The 19,987-nt window shown below is 38.1% G+C and overlaps 1 protein-coding gene across 3 annotated transcripts in view; it reads left to right on the top strand.

Moving 5' to 3' along the window:
* Window positions 1-19,987, top strand: part of LOC121276107 (cadherin-18-like) — a 361,197-nt gene that overhangs the window by 111,592 nt on the left and 229,618 nt on the right. For all 3 annotated transcript variants that reach the window (XM_041184065.1, XM_041184066.1, XM_041184064.1), the window contains exon 2: window positions 19,227-19,678. In XM_041184065.1, coding sequence (XP_041039999.1) covers window positions 19,457-19,678 — 222 coding nt within the window. In that variant the 5' untranslated portion in view covers window positions 19,227-19,456. The remainder of the gene's footprint in view (window positions 1-19,226; window positions 19,679-19,987) is intronic.

The raw sequence follows: 19,987 nt of genomic DNA, 5'->3' as shown, positions 1-19,987 counted from the left end.
AGACAAAACTATATGGCTGCAGCTTGTAACTATCTCAGCCTCCTTCATGGCAGGCCTGTAGTTCCTTAGATAGAGGTGATGCTTTAAAGTTTAAGTGAAAATTCTGGTAAAGCAAAGGATTGTCAGTAAGCTGCAAGCTTTCTTATAGTCAAATTTCCAGGAGGTTGGTTCTCAGGTGAACTCGAAGTCGGAACAAGTTATGGGGAGGGATAGTCCTTTTCGTACCGTCAAGGTGTTGCTGTGTATTGCCTTGGCTGCTTGGATGAATTGCAGCTGGTTCGATGGCTTTCGGTACAGTTTTCTCTCTCCAAGCAGCTTTTGCTGAATTTAAAGCAGACAAACAAAATGGCTTCCCCATCATGATGTGACTTCTACAAGTTCTAAGACCCATTTCCAAACAAAAGGTGGTGTGTTGATTACAAGTCCTGTGTTTTCATTTCACCTTGAGTGTTTGAGACAGTGTCTTTGTGTTTGAAAGACCAATTCACTTTGAAATTAACCTTTTGAATTAGTTTCAGGATAAAACATTGATTCGACGTCAGTCTGGAAAGTTCCTTTTATTCCCTCTTGAGACGGGAGTTGGGGGGGGATTGTTTCAATCCACAAAATAAGTCAGGTGATCCTCGGCCAGCCATATTTTGCAGCCCTTTGAGGTCAGCTTTTAAAAAAAATATATAAAAATTAGCTTAAAGTTCAGAATATACTGGGACATGACACTTGTTGGTCCATTTCAGAGGATCAACCACATTGATGTAGGTCTGGAGTCACACAGAGGCCAGACCAGGTAAGGAGAGCAGGTTTTCATCCATGAAGAGCATTTGTGATCCATTTGAGGTTTTACATCAAGCTGCTAGTTTCATGGACACCATTCATGACATTAGCTTATTATTGAATTTCAATCTCATGGCTGTTGTCGTGGGATTTGAAATCATATTCTCGGGATCATTGTTCCAAGCCTTAGATTACTAGCCCAGTAAAATATCCACTGTGCTACTGTTCCCAACATGCCTATGCTGGCACTGTGGTGTGGCAAAATTCCTCTGACCTGCTCACCTTGATCTGGACCTAAAGGAAGAGAAATAGAATAAAGTTCTTGTTGCAATCCTGACAATGATTTCCAAGGCAGGATTCATGAAAATGCGAGTGGTTGCCTGCTCCTAGCTTTATTGGGTGACTAATGAGTTTTAAGGATTGAGGAAAAAAACAGACTGAGAATGAAATCAGGTGAATTATTGTCAAAACAACTCTAGAAAGAGAAATAAAGAAAAGAAAAGAAAGATTAGATTAAGAGCAAGTAAAAAAGGGGACAGAAAGCAAAAGTAGAACAAAAATAGATGAAATAAGTGACAGCCATTTACTGACTCATTCCTCAGAGCTATACCTTAACCAATCAAGATCGAATTGCATGGTTTAAATTTCAAACAAGTCCTGGTAGTTAACTGTCAGTCACCATCAATGGTGCATTCTTCATGGCAACGCCACTTATTAACCAATCAACACTCTCTTTATATACAGTATAAGTTGTTTTCCCCTGATATTGATGATCTTACAACTGTCCTGATGAGTGCAAGACAGAAAGCTTAGACATGTCACTTTTTTCAGCAATACTCAAGTTCTGTACTAGCAAATGATTGTTTCTATTGTATGTTTAATGGGTAATAATGCAAAAACGCAGTGCATCAAGAAGGCCAAGAAGAAGAACTGGAGCAAACATAGTAACATTACTGAAGTGTAGGAGTTTGTGGAGGATGTGCAGCTGTAGGAGCAGATGGTCAGTCGTCTTGAGTCTTAGAGGGAGGTTGAAGATGAGCTGCTGTTCTTCAGAGGTTATTGTTGGAATGGCACCAACCACCCAACAACATTGGCAAATCATAATTCATGGGTTATCTTTCCCATGCCACAAATTACTGGACAACTTACACATTAATAAGGGACGTACCATTAAACTCATCATTAGTTTGGCAGCAATTACTGATGCATGGTATTTATAATTCAATTCAAGTTTCATACCCCTTTAAAGCGTTGCTTTACATTTCATTCTCTCTCATTCTCTAACTCTCTCTCTCTGTCTCAGGTTAGATTTCCCACATTTCACAATCACTGGAAGCAAAATTTAGACAATGAGGCTAATTTGCTGAGTTCTCAGTACCCATGGAAAGGTTTACTGGCTGGCAGCATTTTATTAGAAAATCATTGGCAGCATATCCATTATATTCACTCCAAAGGACAAGGGTGGATGTCACTAGCACATACTTGGAGATATGACTCCTATGTAAGATCTCTGCTGTGGTGGTGCACAAGACAGTGGATTCCATCCTAAAGTATGTTTGTAGAATGGATAGTATCAAGCCCTGTTTTTAAAGCTTTCCACTCCATATATTCGAACCATGTTCTTCATCACCCACCTCATGAAATATTTCTCATTCAGCTTTTCCTATGTTATATGGGGTTGCCACAATTTTGGTTGATCGCCCTTCATATCAGCCATCACTATACCTCATGATATATTACGTTAACTTTTTCAGATGGTAACAGCTCTAACAATTTATGGCTTGCAAATATGATGCCAATGATTTTTCTCATTATAAACAACCACGTCATTTCTCTCCTCTTATATGAGTCCTATGGCCTGCTTATTACTCATTTGTTTTGTCCAACAACAATTTCAACACCTATTTATAAGACCCTTCTGCTGAAGGGTCATGAGGACTCGAAACGTCAACTCTTTTCTTCTCCGCCGATGCTGCCAGACCTGCTGAGTTTTTCCAGGTAATTCTGTTTTTTTTTTGTTTTGTTTTACCTATTTATAATCCCTTAACTCAACGTCTCCAGACTTCTTACTTTTGTGTTCAAGGTTCAATTTTCAAAATCATACAATGTTGGTGACCATATATAACATTAAGGCACTCTGAAGAAGAGTCATATGGACTCAAAATGTTAATTTCTCTTTCTCTCTACAGATGCTGTCAGACCTGCTGAGTTTTTCCAGCATTTTTTGTTTTTGTTTCAGATTTCCAGCATCCGCAATATTTTGCCTTTAACTAAGGCATTCTGCTTTGATATTGAAGTTGTGCAGAAACACTGTCATTCTGTTAAATACCTTGTCTGCAAATACTATGCTCCATTTAGCTTCCTATTTCTCCATTAACGAGACTGTTAATTGTCATCTTTTCCCAATAGATTGTTGGGGTCTTTTCACAAATTGAGCTTGCAGGGAGAGTGAGTTTCAAAAATTATCCATTACATTTTGAAATTCTTACATTTGTTGCAAATTTGAAGATAAATCACATTGAATCTTGCTATCTTTTTATATTCTTAACACCTACAACTTCATCAAACTGATATAAGTTAAATACTCCACTGGCCATCAGTCTTTCTGCCTGAACACTTCCACCATGACATTTCTCCTCAGATTGCTATAATGGGATTAGTCTGAGCTCTCACTGTAACCTAAACCCTGACTTTCTACAGGTACTTCATAAGAAAAGTTGCCAATTTCCTCAAAAACTGATCATCCCTGGGTGTGCCTAATCTTAACGTTTGGCATGATAAGCAGAATCTGCAGAAAATGCTTTGAAAGTTTAATATCTTAGAAACAAAACCCCTGAAATGCATTCTGTCCATTGGTAATGTCCAAGTCTTTGATTGTTATGGCACACATATCATTCAAATTGAAACAGATGTTCTTGATTGTACAAATATATCATATCTAAATCTTGTCCTTGTTATTTCCTGTCACGTTTCATTACATTAATGGTGTGATATAAATATAAGCTGCTGTTTTTGTTGTTGCTCTCATATCGTCAGTGCCACCTGACCTGTGTTAAAGATTATGGAAAATAGAAAAATATTTCTGGAACTTAGTGTTAGACAGTGTGGGTACTTGTACTTTAGCTGAGCTGGTAATGAACTTTGCAAATATTCCTGTTTGATTCATAGCCTCTGGTTGGCTGATGCAGCATTAACATAAAGCACCACCTCCTTCCACTGCATAGCACGGCCTACTTCTGCACACAGTGTTCCTCAGTCCCTTCAGGGAAACCCTCAGGTGCCACACTTTAACCAAAAGCTGCTCTGGTCTGCTTCAGCTCATGGCTTTTCCTCATTGGAGACAGGAGGCCCTGAAGTTTTCACTTCCTCCAAGCAGGCCCCAGTGATTTTCCCATGTCAACCACAATCATTTCCAAGACACAGAAGGAACTTTCACACAAAACCCATGTTGTGTTACTTGAAAATTACTCCTTCAAAGTATAAATGAAATACAAATCTGTCAGGACAAGAAAGACTGTCAAAGTATTGAGCAATGGTACGAAATGATTCATGTTGATCATGTAGATGTCATACATCTCCCAAAATTAATTAATGCACGGCATGTATTTTATGCCGGAGCTTATTTTAATCTTAATCAAACTAAATGTAAATTTAATACCTTTGTTCCTTCATGGCCATGTTTTCTAATCTCCTATCTGTAGCCAAATGTTTAAAGTTCCTGATGTTCTATTTATTGAAGATCAAGTAATATTTCAGATGTGTATTTGCAAAAACTTTGGTGATGAGCAGTGTCTGTCTTGGTAACACTCGTGTAAGCAATTCAATAGCCGTTTGCCCTATTCCTTAATTCTCAATTGCAGTTCAAGTAAATCTCCCACACACAATTTGCCTGCAGCAGCTCAATTACGACTCAGTTCACATTCCTCTCATCTGCTTCATAAACTCATTTATCTTTGCATTTCTTGAGCTTCATGTAACTTTTCCCCACTGCCTCCCACTGGTGATTTTAGATTCATTGAAATACATTGAAAATACATGGAACCAAGCCCAGGTCAGTGTCTAATCTCTATGTGATCAAGTAGTTCTAATCAAATTTCGCCGACCATAGAGCGTTTTCCAAGCAGTTTCTTAGAACAGCATATTTTAGCACCAACCAAGGAGCAAGCTTTACTAGATCTGGCATTGTGCAATGAGACAGGATTAATTAATGACCTCATAGCAAAGGCACCCCTAGGTAGCAATCATCGTAATATGATAGAATTTCACATTCAGTTTGAGGGAGAGAAAAGTGGATCTAAGACCAGTGTTTAACTTAAATAAGGGCAATTATGAGGTCATAAAGACAGAGCTGTTTAAAGTGAACTGAGAAATTAGGCTAATGGATAGGTCAGTTGAGATGCAATGGCAGACATTTAAGGAGTTATTTCAGCATACTCAGAAAAGATACATTCTAGTGAGAAAGACACTAAGGGAACGACTCACCAACTGTGGCTAACTAAAGAAGTTAAGGATAGTATCACATTGAAAGACAAAGCATATAATTCTACAAAGATGAGTTGTAGATCTCAATATTGGACAACATATAAAGAACAGCAAAGAACAGCTTTTTTAAAATAATTGTTGTTTAGTAATTCAATGTGCAATGTGTGTCTGTAAAGACAGATGTGTGACTTTTTTTGTAAGTGTTTTATGAGGAAGCTCATGATGCTCGGCACCAGGAATGCTAACTCACAGCATTTATTTTGTTTAGCCAGCATGGGAAGATTGTTCCGTAGTGGTTATGTCACTGGGCTGAGGCTAATGCTGTGAGGACAGGGGTTCAAATCCCACCATGGCAACTGGAGGATTTTAATTTCAATTAATAAATCTGGACTATCAAGCTAGCCCCACAGTAATTGTGAAACTATCATTGATTGTCGCAAAAACTTATCTGGTTGATTAATGTCCTTTAGAGAAGGAAATCTGCCTCCTTACCTGGTCAAGTGACTCCAGACCCACAGCAATGTGGTTGACTTTTAATTGCCTTCACTTCAAGGGCAATCAAGGATAGGGATGGGCAACCATTGCTGGCCTTGGCAGCGATGCTCACATCTCACGAAAGAATAAAGGAAAAGAAGTGACATAAATATCCACAGCAGCCTAGTGCCTTCAACTCTCCCACTGGTTAGATGAACTTGGTCACATTGGTTGCCCGATCTGAAAAGCAATTCTTCCTTGAAATATGTGCGTTCCCAAAAGGGGAAAGAAGCTCAGTTTTTTTAGATGTTTAATATACCCCTCAGTTTCAGAGGGGGGTAAAAATAAGTCAGCATTTGGCTATGAATATAAATAAAATAGGGTTGATTACTTGAATTGAAAAGCAGAAAATGAATGTTTAACTTGTATAGAACTTTTGTTAGACCACCCTTGGAGTGCTGTGAACAGTTCTGGTCTCCAGATTATATATATGTATATATATATATATATATATATATATATATATACACACATATATAAATAGCAACAGTGTAGTAAATGCAAGAAAAAAGATTTACTGGAATGATGCCAGAACTTTGAAGTTATATCTATCAGGAAAGATTGGCCCTTTTCTTTAGAAAAGAGAAAGCTGTGGTGTGACCTAAAAGAGATTTTTCAGATTATGAATGGGTTTGATAGGTTCGACATAGAGAAAATATTTCCATTTGTGAGATGGACCAAAACTAAGGGCCATGAGTACAAGGTAGTCACTAATAAAGCTAATAGGGAATTCCAGAGAAAGCTTTTTAGCCAGTCAGTGTTTAGAATGTGGACCACACTATCATAGGGAGTAGTTGAAGTAAATAGCATAGATGCATTTAAGGAGAAGCTGAATAAACATGATGGAGAAAAGAATAGAAGGGTATATTGATAGGGTGAGATGAAGTAGAGTGAAAGAGTTTCATGTGGAGAAAAAACACCAGCCTAGACCAGTTGGGTTGAATGGCCTCTTTCTTCCTTAAACTCTGTCTAATGCGTCGCACCTTTCCACGAATATCAAGTGACTAATGAGTGGGAAACAAGTTGCTGCTCTCTGAAAGTAACCATAGTGTGTCATCACATTCGGTGCTCATTACTGTACAGATAGTTATGTTTGTGAAAGTGTGAGACACGCACTAAAATGGGTGCAGTGCTAATTAGACATGCCTCACTGAAAACTTGGTTTTAGCATGAAATTTTGGGGCTAATTTCTGATCACTATAACTTGAATTTGTCTGGAAGGACTAAAACGAGAACTTGCAGAGTTAAGACTCAAATGCTGATTGTACACAATTTTCCTAATGCAGAGTAAGGGGGTTCCACTCACCCTCTTCCACTGAAAGTGTGGAACGTGCTGGCATGTTTCAAGATAGCTCAGGACTGAAGGAGAGGGTACACAGAATTGTACCAAAAAATAAGCTCCCTGTCAATGAGAATACTAAAGCATTAATAGTCTTGGTCCTTCAATCTTTACTTACTTCAGCAAGGTGCAGCTCCTTGCTGGAGCACTGAATCACTGAATTTGTCCTGACAGCAAAAGAATGTCCAGAACTTAGCAAATATTGATGCCAAGGAGTAAAATTCTATGAATGATAGCCTGCCACAAAGCTCTTCACATATCAGGGATTTTGTTGTGGGTGATGGTCTGCACCCCAAATCCCAAACTTCCACTTCCACTACATATTGAGGTGTTAAATAGAAAAGTTTGCTTTAAATTGCCTTGTTCAAAGAGGTAAGAGCAATGGCTTCAAAGGTAAATTTAACCCATTATAACACTGCATGCAACATGCTTTTTGCCCTATTTTAAGATTCATTGTTGAAACTGTATAGTGGAACTTGTGTTGCTCACCGTTGTGCCACCTTTCCAGATGCCAACGTGTTTGCTGCTGACACTAGATGAGAGAGGTGATAAAGTATGCAATTCGCAAGGATGGGTATTTCTCCCCTAACAATTAGTGAAGTATCTTTTAATCACTTTAAAAATAAAGCAATGCCACAGGATCAAACACTCACAATGTTTTACCCATTTATATTAATAACAAATACAATTCATGCTAAAAATCATTTGAAAACAGTTTAATTTTTCCCTCTGGCGAGTGGGTCACCAACTTGAGATCATGGATATAAAATCATTACTAAAAGATATAGAAGGGAGATAAGGAGAACTTTTTCACTCAGAGCATTGTCGGACCTGGAACGCCCCATTTGAAAAGGTGGTGGAAACTGAGCCCATAAAAAATTTTAGAAGGGAGCTGGACAAGGGCTTGCGAATGACAAATTTACAGGGCTACAGATAAAAAAAAAACAAATAGGTAGCAGTAAGACTATCCATTCAAAGGGCCAGCATAGGCATGAGTGGCCAAATGGCCTCCTTCTGTGCTGTTAGTATCTGTCATTCAATGATTCATTTGTACTGGATTGACTGGGAAAAGAGTCTAAATCAGCACTGCTTTAATATATTTTCAAAAGTCTCTGATCATTGCACAGGTGATCAGCAGGTTGAATTTAAAACAAGTTCCAAGAGGACAGAAACCCATATCACAAACCTTTTGTTTCATTCGCAATAGGTGCGAAAAGAAAGCAAAAACATCACGCTTGAGTTAATATTAAAATAATCATAATTTCTGTGTTACTGCTCAAAAAATGCAAATGGCCTGTCATGCAAAATGATGATAATTGTGTTGTTGACATTATGTTAATGTGATTAAAGCTGGTAGGTTGACTATATTACATATTACTGACGTTATTACAGTAGAGAAAGACTTGAACAAAAAGACCTGTATTTCTGCCTTGCCTTTGATAGCCTCCTAATGTCCCAAACCAATGAAGTATTTTAAATGTAGTCACTGTTGTAAGATAGAATACTGGTGTAAATAAAGAACTTTAAAGAAATAAAACATGTAACAATGTTTGAGTAAATGGGGTGTTAGGGCCCCGAAAATGGTGAAGAGAAATTTACCAACCTAATGCTCCAAGTTCTCCAAACATGAAGCTGATTAACCAGTAAAGATGTCATGTATTCTACCGATGTCGTTTCAACTCTGAGGTAGGTGAGCATCATGAATAATCCTCCCCTCCAGTGTATCTGTGTGTACATAAATAGAATTGGGCAGCTTTAACCTGCTTTCAGCAAGATTTCTTTCATTTTTGTCAAGGGTAAATGCCATGGTAAACAGCGACATATAGAGCACCTGCAATCAAATCATTATTTGGAGAATTGAATTGCTACTTTACTAGTTCATTTGAACTTTGCTGGTGAAACTCAGCATCTAGTCAGACCATTAAAAAGTTCTGATGGGTTTAGCTTGGACTGAGTTTATCATAATTATATCCACAATGTAGCCTTCAGATGAAGCAAGGTTTGAGAACATAGGCCAATTAGATCAGGATACCCAGATGCAATTCAACCTCCAATTTAAAGTTATACATTCTGTCCCTACTTTTAAATACTATTTTGATTTTATATCATTATTCATGGTTAAATAGTAAAGCTTCAAGCAGCTTAAGGAGCAGAGTAGAAGAGTTGGTTAACACAGTTTCTTGGTGTTAAAAATTGAGATTGAAATCTGATGCAACTGCATCACCACTGGCAGCTGTTTTGTTGTGTGGGTAGGGGTTTAGACAGGGTTTGGGGATAGTCTAGTCATCCAAGAGTATGCTGCTTGAGTCCATAGAATTTTTAACCAGAACTATTAATTTACAGCAAGCATTTACACATTTGGATCTCCACACAGGGTAAGAGCTTCTGGTCTCTTCAAGGCCTCTCTTATTACTCAGTCATGTGATTTGACATCATTATTAAATCAGCATCATGTTTGCTTCTGATGTTAACCTTCTATTCTACATCTCTCCCCTAGTCTTTATCCCCATCATATTTACAACCTCCAACATCCCCCTCCAAAGTCTCAGACTTCACAGGGTTAATTTCTGAGGTGTCTTGACCAATCTCCCTGATCTTGTTCTGATCTCCTTCTGAGGTTGAGGATGTTCAATACTCTTGTTACAAGTATAAAAAGGGGGATGTTTGTTATTTTAGACCGCCTGATACTGGAACCCAAATTGGCCTTTTAAACTGTTTCAATTCAACAGAGATATAACCATCAGGCAAAGACTCAGACACCACATCAGTAAATAGTATAGAAGTTTATTGATTATAAGCAAGTTTTAGAAACTTATCAACTAATTAACAGAAGCAGAATATAGGTAAAGTATACTTATCAATAAAACTCTACCAACTCCATGTTTTCAAATGGGTGATCAATCCAAGAGAAGTGGACATCTTGAACTTCTCACGCCAACAGAGAAACTCTCACTGTCCCCGAGAAGCACTACACCTTTCTGGGATTTTGACTGGGAGGGAAACTGTCACTGAACCAGTCCCAGTACTAATTATTCATCTGCCCTGAGGTTTATTGGAAATGGCCTTCATGTTAATAGGGTATTGAACTATCCCCGAAGATCTAAACCGGTTCTTCCACACTTGATGTGCACAAAGATGGTTCCCACAACCCCTTTTTTTGTACTCAAAAGATATTGTAAGCCCACCTCAGCCAAGTTGTTGCAAATGGCTAAGTGGCCTATAATTTGTCAATAATGTGATAAGAGTTAACTCCATTGGTTCGAGCTAATTATGCACATTGTCTTAAACTTAGGGCAGTGCCTTCCATTAAGCTATGTCTCTTATCCTGGTTTCTTCACAGGAATCCCACCTATTAAGAAAGACTCAACAAATAAAGACAGTGTGTATTCCAGATAGGGAGGGAGTTCAAGGCTTATTCCATTTCTTTCCAAGCTGTTAAAGCACTTTAATTTTCTCATTTGAAAAGCAAATGGAGAAATACCAAAATAACATAAAGTGACTTCTAATTAACGATTGATTATTAATTACTTATCCTTCAACTGTAGCTTACTTGAGGTACACTATCTGCTTAATCGTCCATTGCTGTTTTGTTGTAAAGGTTAAGATCAAAATGGCTTCTTACCTCAGTGTTAGCACAAAATGGCATATAACCTTGTTAGCTTATTACAATGAATATAACTTAAATTAACCTGAAAATAGCTGGGTTATACTAAAATCTAGTACCCAGATTTACTTACACTCTCCCTTCTGTCAATGTGAGTGTTCTTCTCCTGGGTGACTGTAAACTTGTAGAAGGTCCTTTCCACTTCTTTAGGATTTGTGAAGTAAGTCCCAGTTTTTATTGGCTTTTTTTTCAAAGATATTAAGGAGCTATGGTTTCTCCTTATGATTCCCTTGACTATCTCAATCCTGAGTGATCTTGGTTGTGGAGATTTTTCAATAATTGCACCTTCCTTCTGTTGGTCTTGGACCCAGACTCCCTCCCTGGCCTTCAACACTGATAACTCATGTGCTGTATGCCAATGATTGAAGTTCCAAGCCTGTTTGTTTTACTGTTCATCCTCACGCTGTTTTACTCTCTCATGGTTGTTCATGCTGATGTTTGGTTTGATTTTTTGTTTCAGAGATGGAAGATGTGTTCTTAATCTCCAATCCATTAGTTACTCTAATAGTGAGAAACCATTCTGTAGTGGTGAGGATCGATAACTCAGAAGAGCTAGATTAAGGTCTTTGTTTTTCTTCAATAACTCCTTAATGGTTTGTATCTCTCTCTCAGCCTCTCCACTTGCTTGGGGATGGTGAGGTGAACTGGTTACATGAACAAAGCCATATTTGTTTGCAAAATTTTGGAATTGCTCATTTGTGAATTGCCCATTGTCAGCCACTGTGATGTCTGGAATGACATACATTGGATCAATTCACTTGAGGGATTGAAATACTGTTTCTGCTGTGATCCTATGTAATCAGTTTACTCCAATCCACTGTAAATAATAATCAACAACGATAAGGAAGGTTTTCCTCTTACACTCAAATAAGCCCATTCTCAGACACTCCCACAGCCTGGATGTAAAAGAAGAGGGTACTCATGGTTCTTTTTGTTCCTGTCTGTTTACAGCACAAGTAATACAGTTAGAAATATTATTTTTCTATAAAGTAAGTGATACCTGGCCACCCAAATGATTGTTGTGCCCTCACACAATACTTTGTAATTCCTAAATGTCCTTAGTGAAATCTTTGATGAATATCAAGCTGAAGAGCTCTCAGTCTGACTAATCTCTCGTTGAAGACTAGTAACTCATCAATGACAGTGATGTGCTTGAACTGTTTGAAATACTAACATAGTGTTGGTTACTGGGTTTTCCATTTTATGACCCACAAATTGAATGCTCTCACTCGGTCATCTCCACGGGACTTCTCCTTATCGTGAATGGACACCTGATTCTGTTTTCTAAGTTCTGTTTGTCCAGCAATTTGTACTGCTTTCACCAGTGTTAAATCCTCCCTTGTTTGTAAGTGATTTGATAAAGCTTTATCTAGCACCCCTACAATGATACTGTTGCAAACAAGCTTGCCTTTTAAAATTCCATAAGTGTGGTTCTCTACCAGCCAATAGAAATCATTGATAAATGAATCCATGCTTTTGCATGGGCTTTTTCTCTATGTTGAATTTAGGCTTCTCTATTACTGAGTTCCGACAGACACTAAAATGAGTCAAAATTTTCCATGGTTACTTCATAAGAAGTTGAAGTCTCATCAAACACCAACCTCGTTATCACATCATTAGTGATAGTACCTACGGCATAAAGTAGGGTACTGAACTGGTATTTTGTTTTTTTTGTGTGAAATTCTGAAGCAGTTTTGTACCCTGTAAACTTTTTCTCCAATTTTCCCAGTACTGTGCCTGCTTTGGGCCTTCCACACTCTGAAATAGTTCTGGGAGTTCTGGATTCCATGCTTCTGCTGAGCTACGGAGCTGTTCTTGCAGACCCTACTTTTCTGCTGCTGCTTGGTGCTTCAGGCCTGTGCTCCCTGCTGTCTGGCCTCTGGGTCTGTGTCACTGCTCATCTCAGCTGTTTCCACAATGTTCCAACAGCCTGGTGAGTCTTGGAACTTTTTCCTTTGCCCTTCCTTTGAGGTTCTCTTTTCATGAGATCACTTTAGCTTCTTTCAGTCTTTGCTGGTCTTTCACTCACTGTCACCATATGCAGCTGTATATTAGGGGTTTAGAAAGGATTTCAGGATTGTCTCATCTCCTAAAATTATGCTTCTTAGCCCATAGTCTTTTTAAACAAAACAATGCAGTTACAGCAAGTATTTACATATTTGGATCTCTACCATGAGGTAAGAGCTTCTGTTCTCTTCAAGGTCTCTCTTACTACTCAGTCATGTGAGCTGGCATCATTACTACATTAGCATTGTGTATGCTTCTGATGTTAACCCTTTACTCTACATCTCCCCTGAAGTCTTTATCCCCATCAGATTTACATTCCCCGACAGCAGCAGGGTATAATTGCAGTGTAACAAATTTGCATGGAAAGGTCCCATGTAAATGTGGACATGGGAACTTATAATAAGAAAAAACATTAGAATTAAATATATATGGGTCCTCTTTATTCAATTAACCTGTTGATTATCAAAGATTCTATGACTTCAAGACCTTCTTTAGTTAACCATGCTATAAAGTATGATTGGTCAAGGCATTGCTCTGAGGAATGAACCAGCAAATGGCTGTCACTTATTTTGTTTAGCTGAAACAGGCGCAATGTGTGTACATGTTCTTCCTGTCTGCAAAGAACAAGTTCCTGTGCATTAATATATATAGTTTCCAGTACAGACAAATATACCAAACTGCGTCATTGCTCAGAGCAATGCCTTGACCAATCAGAGTCATCTGCCTGGTTTAAATTTCAAACAATTTTGGCAGCTAACTGTCAGTCAACATCAACCGGTGCATTTTCCATGGCAATGCCTCTACCAATCAGTGTCCACTTGCCAGCCAATCAGCACTCTCTTCTCATGCAGTATAAATTGTTGTTCCCTTTACATTGTGTATTCTTGCGACTTGTCCTGATGAGTGCAAGATGAAAAGCTTTGACAAAAAATGTCTTTTTTTTCAGCAATACTCAAGTTCTGTACTGCTAAACGACTATTTGTAAACCGTATCTTCCTCAGGTCACGAAAGACCTCGTGGTGTAGCTTTCCAGAGTTCCTGTTCAACTGTCAATCAATAACACTCTGGTTCAAAGTTTGGCCACTTCGCAGAAAGCACGAAGCTATTCTCACACATCTTTCCAGGTTTTAGGCTATTTTAGTCAGTTTGCGCAGTACCTCCTAGAACTCCTGTCTCCTTTACTGGCAAACAGAAAAAACTGACCTCTTCCTGAAAATGACTTGCTTCTTCTCCTCACAAGAATTCTCTGTGTCCCTCATTCTGTCTATGTCTGTTTTTCCTTTGTGTCTGCATCTGGGTGCTGAGCACCTTCACCCTCCAGCTCATTTGCTGGTCACTCTCCTTTGTGTCTATGGCTCTTCTTTGTGTCTGCCAGCCACATGGCTTCTTTCCTAACTTCCTTCCTGTTAGTACTGCCTTTGGGTGAATGGTCGCCATGTCACATGGACGAGTATCTCTTATTCAAGAAAATTATAATTTATCCCTTTCCAATTGATGCAAACTCTTAAAATTCCATTTCAAATATTTTTAAAAACAATAACAGATTCCGCAGACCCTTTAAACAAACAAATTTCAAATAACAAATTTTCCTGACTGTCCTGCTTCTGGGTCAAAGATCGTCACACAAGATTGACTTAGAAATAATGGACAAGGTAAAATGGATTGAAAACAAAACCTTTAAACTTCCTATAAGGTGATCTACTTGCCCATTTCATCGCCTTCAGGTTTATTTAAAAATTTAACCTAACTTTAGTTGAGAGGGGATCTGCAAAACCAAAGTACCATCTTTCTAACCTCAGCTTAGAGCACAGCCAATGTGTCCTGAGGATAAACTCACTAAGAAAAAGAAGGATTGGAAACAGGGAAAGAAAACTGCCTCCTGGCATAAAATGGTTGTGGGTCATTTTCTGATGGCATCACTTTCAGTGCATTTGATGCTGATATTTTAGAAACAAACACATGCATCCACCTGGGCTGGATTTTCCACTACATGCAGCATAAGAACATAAGAAAAGTGAGCAGGAGTAGGCTAAATCACCCCGATACCTTGGTTTACTATGTAAGATCATGGCTGATCTGATTTTGGTCTAAACTCCACTTTCCTGCATGTTCTTCATAGCCCTGATTCCCCAGTAGTTCAAGCATATCCATCAATATTTTATGTTGGTTTTCTCAGCCAGTGAGCTATGCAATTTGAGATTGAGTTAGAAGAAGGAATGTTTTCAGTGCCCAGGAGACCAATGGAAAACAATGAAAGGAGCAGATTAATTCATGTTGAACAGTTACCTTCCAAAATAATCGTCAATAGTAATAATGGACATATCACTATCTTTTATATTGTTATAAAGGACCTTGAGATGATACAAGCACTCAGTTTTACTCAATGCATTATAGTGCTCATGGTTCTCTATCTGTCTAAACTGCACTCCAGTGGTTGATGCAAGTATTTGGTTGTGCTGTGTTGAGTAATTGTAAAGTCATTTCGTTAAAGCATTAAATCTAAATTCATAAATAGCCGGCGTAAGAAGAATAAAAAATAACATTCTAGAAGGAAAACAATCTCTTTACAGCCAAAAAGGAGCTAAATATTCATTGAAGATAATTTAAAGTGGCAGATCCTTTGCCAAGCATTAACAAACATGGCTGATAATATAAAAAGCAAAATACAGCGGATGCTGGAATTCTGAAACAAAAACAGAAAATGCCGGAAAAACTCAGCAAGTCTAACAGCGTCTGTGGAGAGAAAAACAGAGTTAACATTTCAAGCCTATATGACTCTTCTTCAGAGCTCTGAAGAAGAGTCATACAGACTCGAAATGTTAACTATGATTGATAATATAATAGGTTCTAAATTGGAAATGGGTGTGTTGTGCTGTAATAAGATCTCTTTTGCATAATCCAACATAAGATCTGCTTATTATGGCCTCATAATCATACAATTAAATGGATAGCTTATTGAAGAGAAATGTGTTTGAAAATTCTTTAGCATTGAGCCTTTGGCACAGCCTTACTAATTAAAGCATACATAATATTCTTAAGAGCTTTGACAGGATAGATGCTGAGAATCTGGAACATGGGTTCACAGTCTTAGAATAAGGGGTCAGCCAATTAGGCTGAGGTGAAAAGAAATGTTTTCAATCAAAGCATGATGAATCTTTGAAATTCTCTACCCCAGAAAGCTGAGGATTCTCCGTTGCTTAGCATATTCAAGGCAGAGGTTATTAGATTGTTGTGGACTTAAGGGTCATGCTGATAGTGTGGGAAGGTGAAGTTGAGTGAAAAGAACAGCTATGATCCTATTGAATGGCAGAGCAGCTTTGAAGAACCAAATGGCCTACTCCTGCTCCTATTTCTTGTATTCATGTACTTAATAACATTTTACAGCAGTGCTATCATTCAGTGAATCACCATCATTTTCTATTAAACAGACAAACAAAGATTAAAATTATAATTAGTCATTTAATCAAACTTGCACAGCTAGAGATTTTAGCCTAGAAACAATGCTAGCATCTAAACACTTAACATATTCATCACATATTACTCTGCCCACTAATTCAATAGAAGTGTTAAGCTATTGAAATAAATATTACATTTTCATACTTTAATGGCATGCAAACAAATTCTAAACTTGTTGGAGTTCATTATTGTTACTTGCTCAGTATTAAAGGGTAGAATAGGCTGCCTTAAAATATTAGGTTTTGAATCAAAAATAGGGTCAATGAATGAAGAACCCGTCAAATTGAATATGAGTAGAATGGAAGCTACAAAAGTTATTCAGAGGGCTGTAATGTTCAACAAATCTTAATGGAAGAGATTAGTTGGTCTATACATTACCCAATCTATATATTACCCACAACTTCAGGGAAGAGGAACATTCAGTGAGTTGTATAAACTGGTGGCTAATCTATTACTCCTAATTTCATGGCCCCATTGCAGATGAAAGTCTTGCTAATGTTTTCCATCAGAATAAGGTGGATATTTTTAAACATGTATAAGGCTAGACGTAGTTGCCAGAATCTGATTTTTGAGCCTTCAACACGGTAGCACGGTTAGATTAAATAATTTTAATTGCTTCACCATTGGAAGCCATGTTTTCAGCTGCCTGGGTCAGAAACTCTGGAATTCCCTGCCTAAAATTCTCCACCATCCTACCTGCTTTAAGATGCTGCTTAAAAATCTTTGCCAAAGTTTTTCATTTTCTGCCCAACTATTGTCTTATGTGGCCCTGTGCCAAATTTTGCCTTATAGCGCTCTTGTGAAACACCATGGGAAGTTCTATTATTTTAAAGGTGCAATGTAAATTCAGGTTGTGGTTGTCAGAGGCCCCACTACTCTGCCCCGCTTCTGAAGAATTCCCCTTAATGTGTTGGTGGGAAACATTTTCTACTTCACCTACCAACTATCTCTCTGTGTGAGGTAACTAATTTATGGCAGTTTTACACTGAGGATCCAAGCCTACCAGGAATTGAATTTTTCTGCCTAAACTCATTTCATCTTAATCCAAAATAGATAACAGCTGGATGAAACTTAAATCCTCTTAGCTTGGGATAAATTTGGTCCCAGATCTCAGATCCCAGAAGTGAACAATCACTACCTCATGTGTGGCCTAAACCTCATGCTGTGGTTTCCAGAAAAAAAAATCTTAATTTAATGCATTTCTCATTAAAAAGAAACTTACTTAAATAGGTCATGGAGACATTGCCATTTTGCTTAGATGGATCTGCTGACCTTGCCAGTGCACTCACATTCCATGAAAGAATTTTAAACGTTGTAAACTTTTACTATGATGGGTAGCTAATTGGCTTACTTAAAGCAAAAATAATTTTTTATAGAGTCCTCCTTGTAGACATTCGTTGTAGACCTTCAACTGTTGGAAAATATTTGTTCCATTGCCATAAATACACCAGTCTTGAGCGCAAGTAAAATTGGTGGAAATTCACTGGACTGGCTGATGATCTGTGCAGAAACCCCATTCATATTCCATTTTTTGTTGTTAATCTGGTATCGTATTTCATGTAATAACTAGTTTCTGCTGTGAACACTGCTTTGGAAAATTATTAATTGCAATATATAGACACTGAACAATGAAAGTTGTGTCAATCTGTATCCTGCTGTGCTGATCCTCTCTGGAGGAGATCTATGCTACGTATAAAATGTCTATTTGTGGTCTGAGTGGCCACTCTGCTTGGAACTCCTGTGCAAACTCTGCCTTTTTCACAAATAGGAGCTAATGATTTGTGTGTGACATCAAAGCAAACATTGAAAACTCTTAACTCCTAAAAATAATACCCTTGACCAAACTTCATGCGTACATGTGCCTGAAATGTGGAAGCATTTTCAAAACAGTTGGATCGGTGATTTAAAGCAATGATGACTTGCACCAGTTTTTCAATAGCACTGAAGCTGTTTGATCCTCATTTCTGTGAATAAGCATGAAAGGTACAAAATAATTGTAGGCTTTTGTTGTAAATTAGTTGTGGCCAGGTTTTGGAATGCAGAGGCACAGAGAGGACCATCCTAACTTTGACCTTGTGCCACATGTCAATTAATCAGGAAAGCTTTGGGCTTCAATTAGGCTCCAATTTAGCTCCTATTAAGCACCCTGGAATGGCTGGCTTCTCAGAGGCCAACCCATATCAGCCAGCCTTAAGGTTGAAAGGTTAATTTGGGGTGTGAGGTGATTAGATGAGAGTGATCTGGGGTGGGCAAGGGTGGCAGGGTTGCGTGGGCAGTGGATGGTGAGGGTAACCAATATCTGGGGAGGGGTGGAAGGGCGATCTGGAGGGAGTGCAGTAATATCATCCTGTGAGACCCGGTGCCAAAGTTCGGTTGATAATCCCCTGTGAAGTGCCTTGATTTGTTTGATTATATTAAAGGTGTTGTATAACTGCAAGTTGTATCTATTTCTGAAATTTGTGATTGATGGTGGGATTTAGAAGACCTGCCATTTGGTTCCTTAATGTTTGCAATTTGCTGTGTCAGTTGAATTATATTTTACATGATTTAATGGTAACATTCTCTCTACAGAGTACGTTTTAAGGCACATTTTCTTCAATAAAGGCATGAATAATATGTAAAGATTATTGAGAATAATTCAAGCCTTTACAGTGTAAATTGGACATTGTGGAATGATTTTACTAAATCAGAGTCACGTCACTTTAATAGATTAAACATAAAAAAAAAGAAACACTTGAAAGCATGGCTGGTGTTCTCTTCAATTTGACTCTCAGTGAATTTGATAGAATCAAGTCCTTATTGACGTTTCTGACCATTATACTTCAGGAAACAACCTTACAATCTGTTCTTGGGTGTCAGATAATGGTAAATGCGTGGCTGCTTTTTAAATGCCTCAGGTGTATGAGTCAATGGCAGGAATTTGCTTTTCTGATTATAATGGTTAACTTTTATTTCTGCTTATCTTCTCAATAGGTCTAACATGTTAAGCCACAGGAAGATTTGACGACATCTACAGGACATCGAGAATTCTTTCCATAATGTGAATAAATGCTGACAATTTCCCAGTGGGCACTCAAACCATGGAAGGATTAACATCTCCTCGGATTGCCTTCTGATATTGGGTTTATTGGTGCCAGATCTGCACTTAGAAAAACACCCGAAAATAGAAAAAGAATTCCAATCAAACTCGACTTGGACTCACAATGAAAATCCCACCCAATCATTCCCTGTGTCCTGTGCTGCTCTGCCTCAGTTTTATTTGTTTCACAATGTCTGTTCAAAAGTCTATTAAAGTGGAAAGAAATCAAAGCAAGCACTTAGAGGAAGAGAAGCAAGTGCATCATCGTCCCAAGCGTGGTTGGGTCTGGAACCAATTCTTTGTTTTAGAAGAACACATAGGACCAGAAGCTCAGTACGTGGGCAAGGTAGAGGATTTAACTCTTACAATATCACATTGAAAAAAAACAATTGCTTCTTGATATGTTGACGTTGAAATCATCTATACTTGAATTCAAGTATACTTGAGAGATCCTCAGGTTTTCACATTCAGAAGAAAACCCATCCAAAAATCCATCTCCTATCCATCTCCATAAAAAAACAGACCAAACACTTTGCCCACCTGTCCATATAGATATGTGGAAGCTTTGATGAAATAGGGTTCATGGAAAAGCTGTGAAAATGTCCCAAAGCACTTCAGTGCAATTGCTCCAAATTTGTGTAACATCTGAGGGTAC

This window comes from Carcharodon carcharias, chromosome 3, assembly GCF_017639515.1.
Source record: "Carcharodon carcharias isolate sCarCar2 chromosome 3, sCarCar2.pri, whole genome shotgun sequence".
In the NCBI taxonomy this organism is placed as follows: domain Eukaryota; kingdom Metazoa; phylum Chordata; class Chondrichthyes; order Lamniformes; family Lamnidae; genus Carcharodon; species Carcharodon carcharias.
Note: the sequence above shows the minus strand (reverse complement) of the source record. Positions and strands in the feature narration are given on the sequence as shown.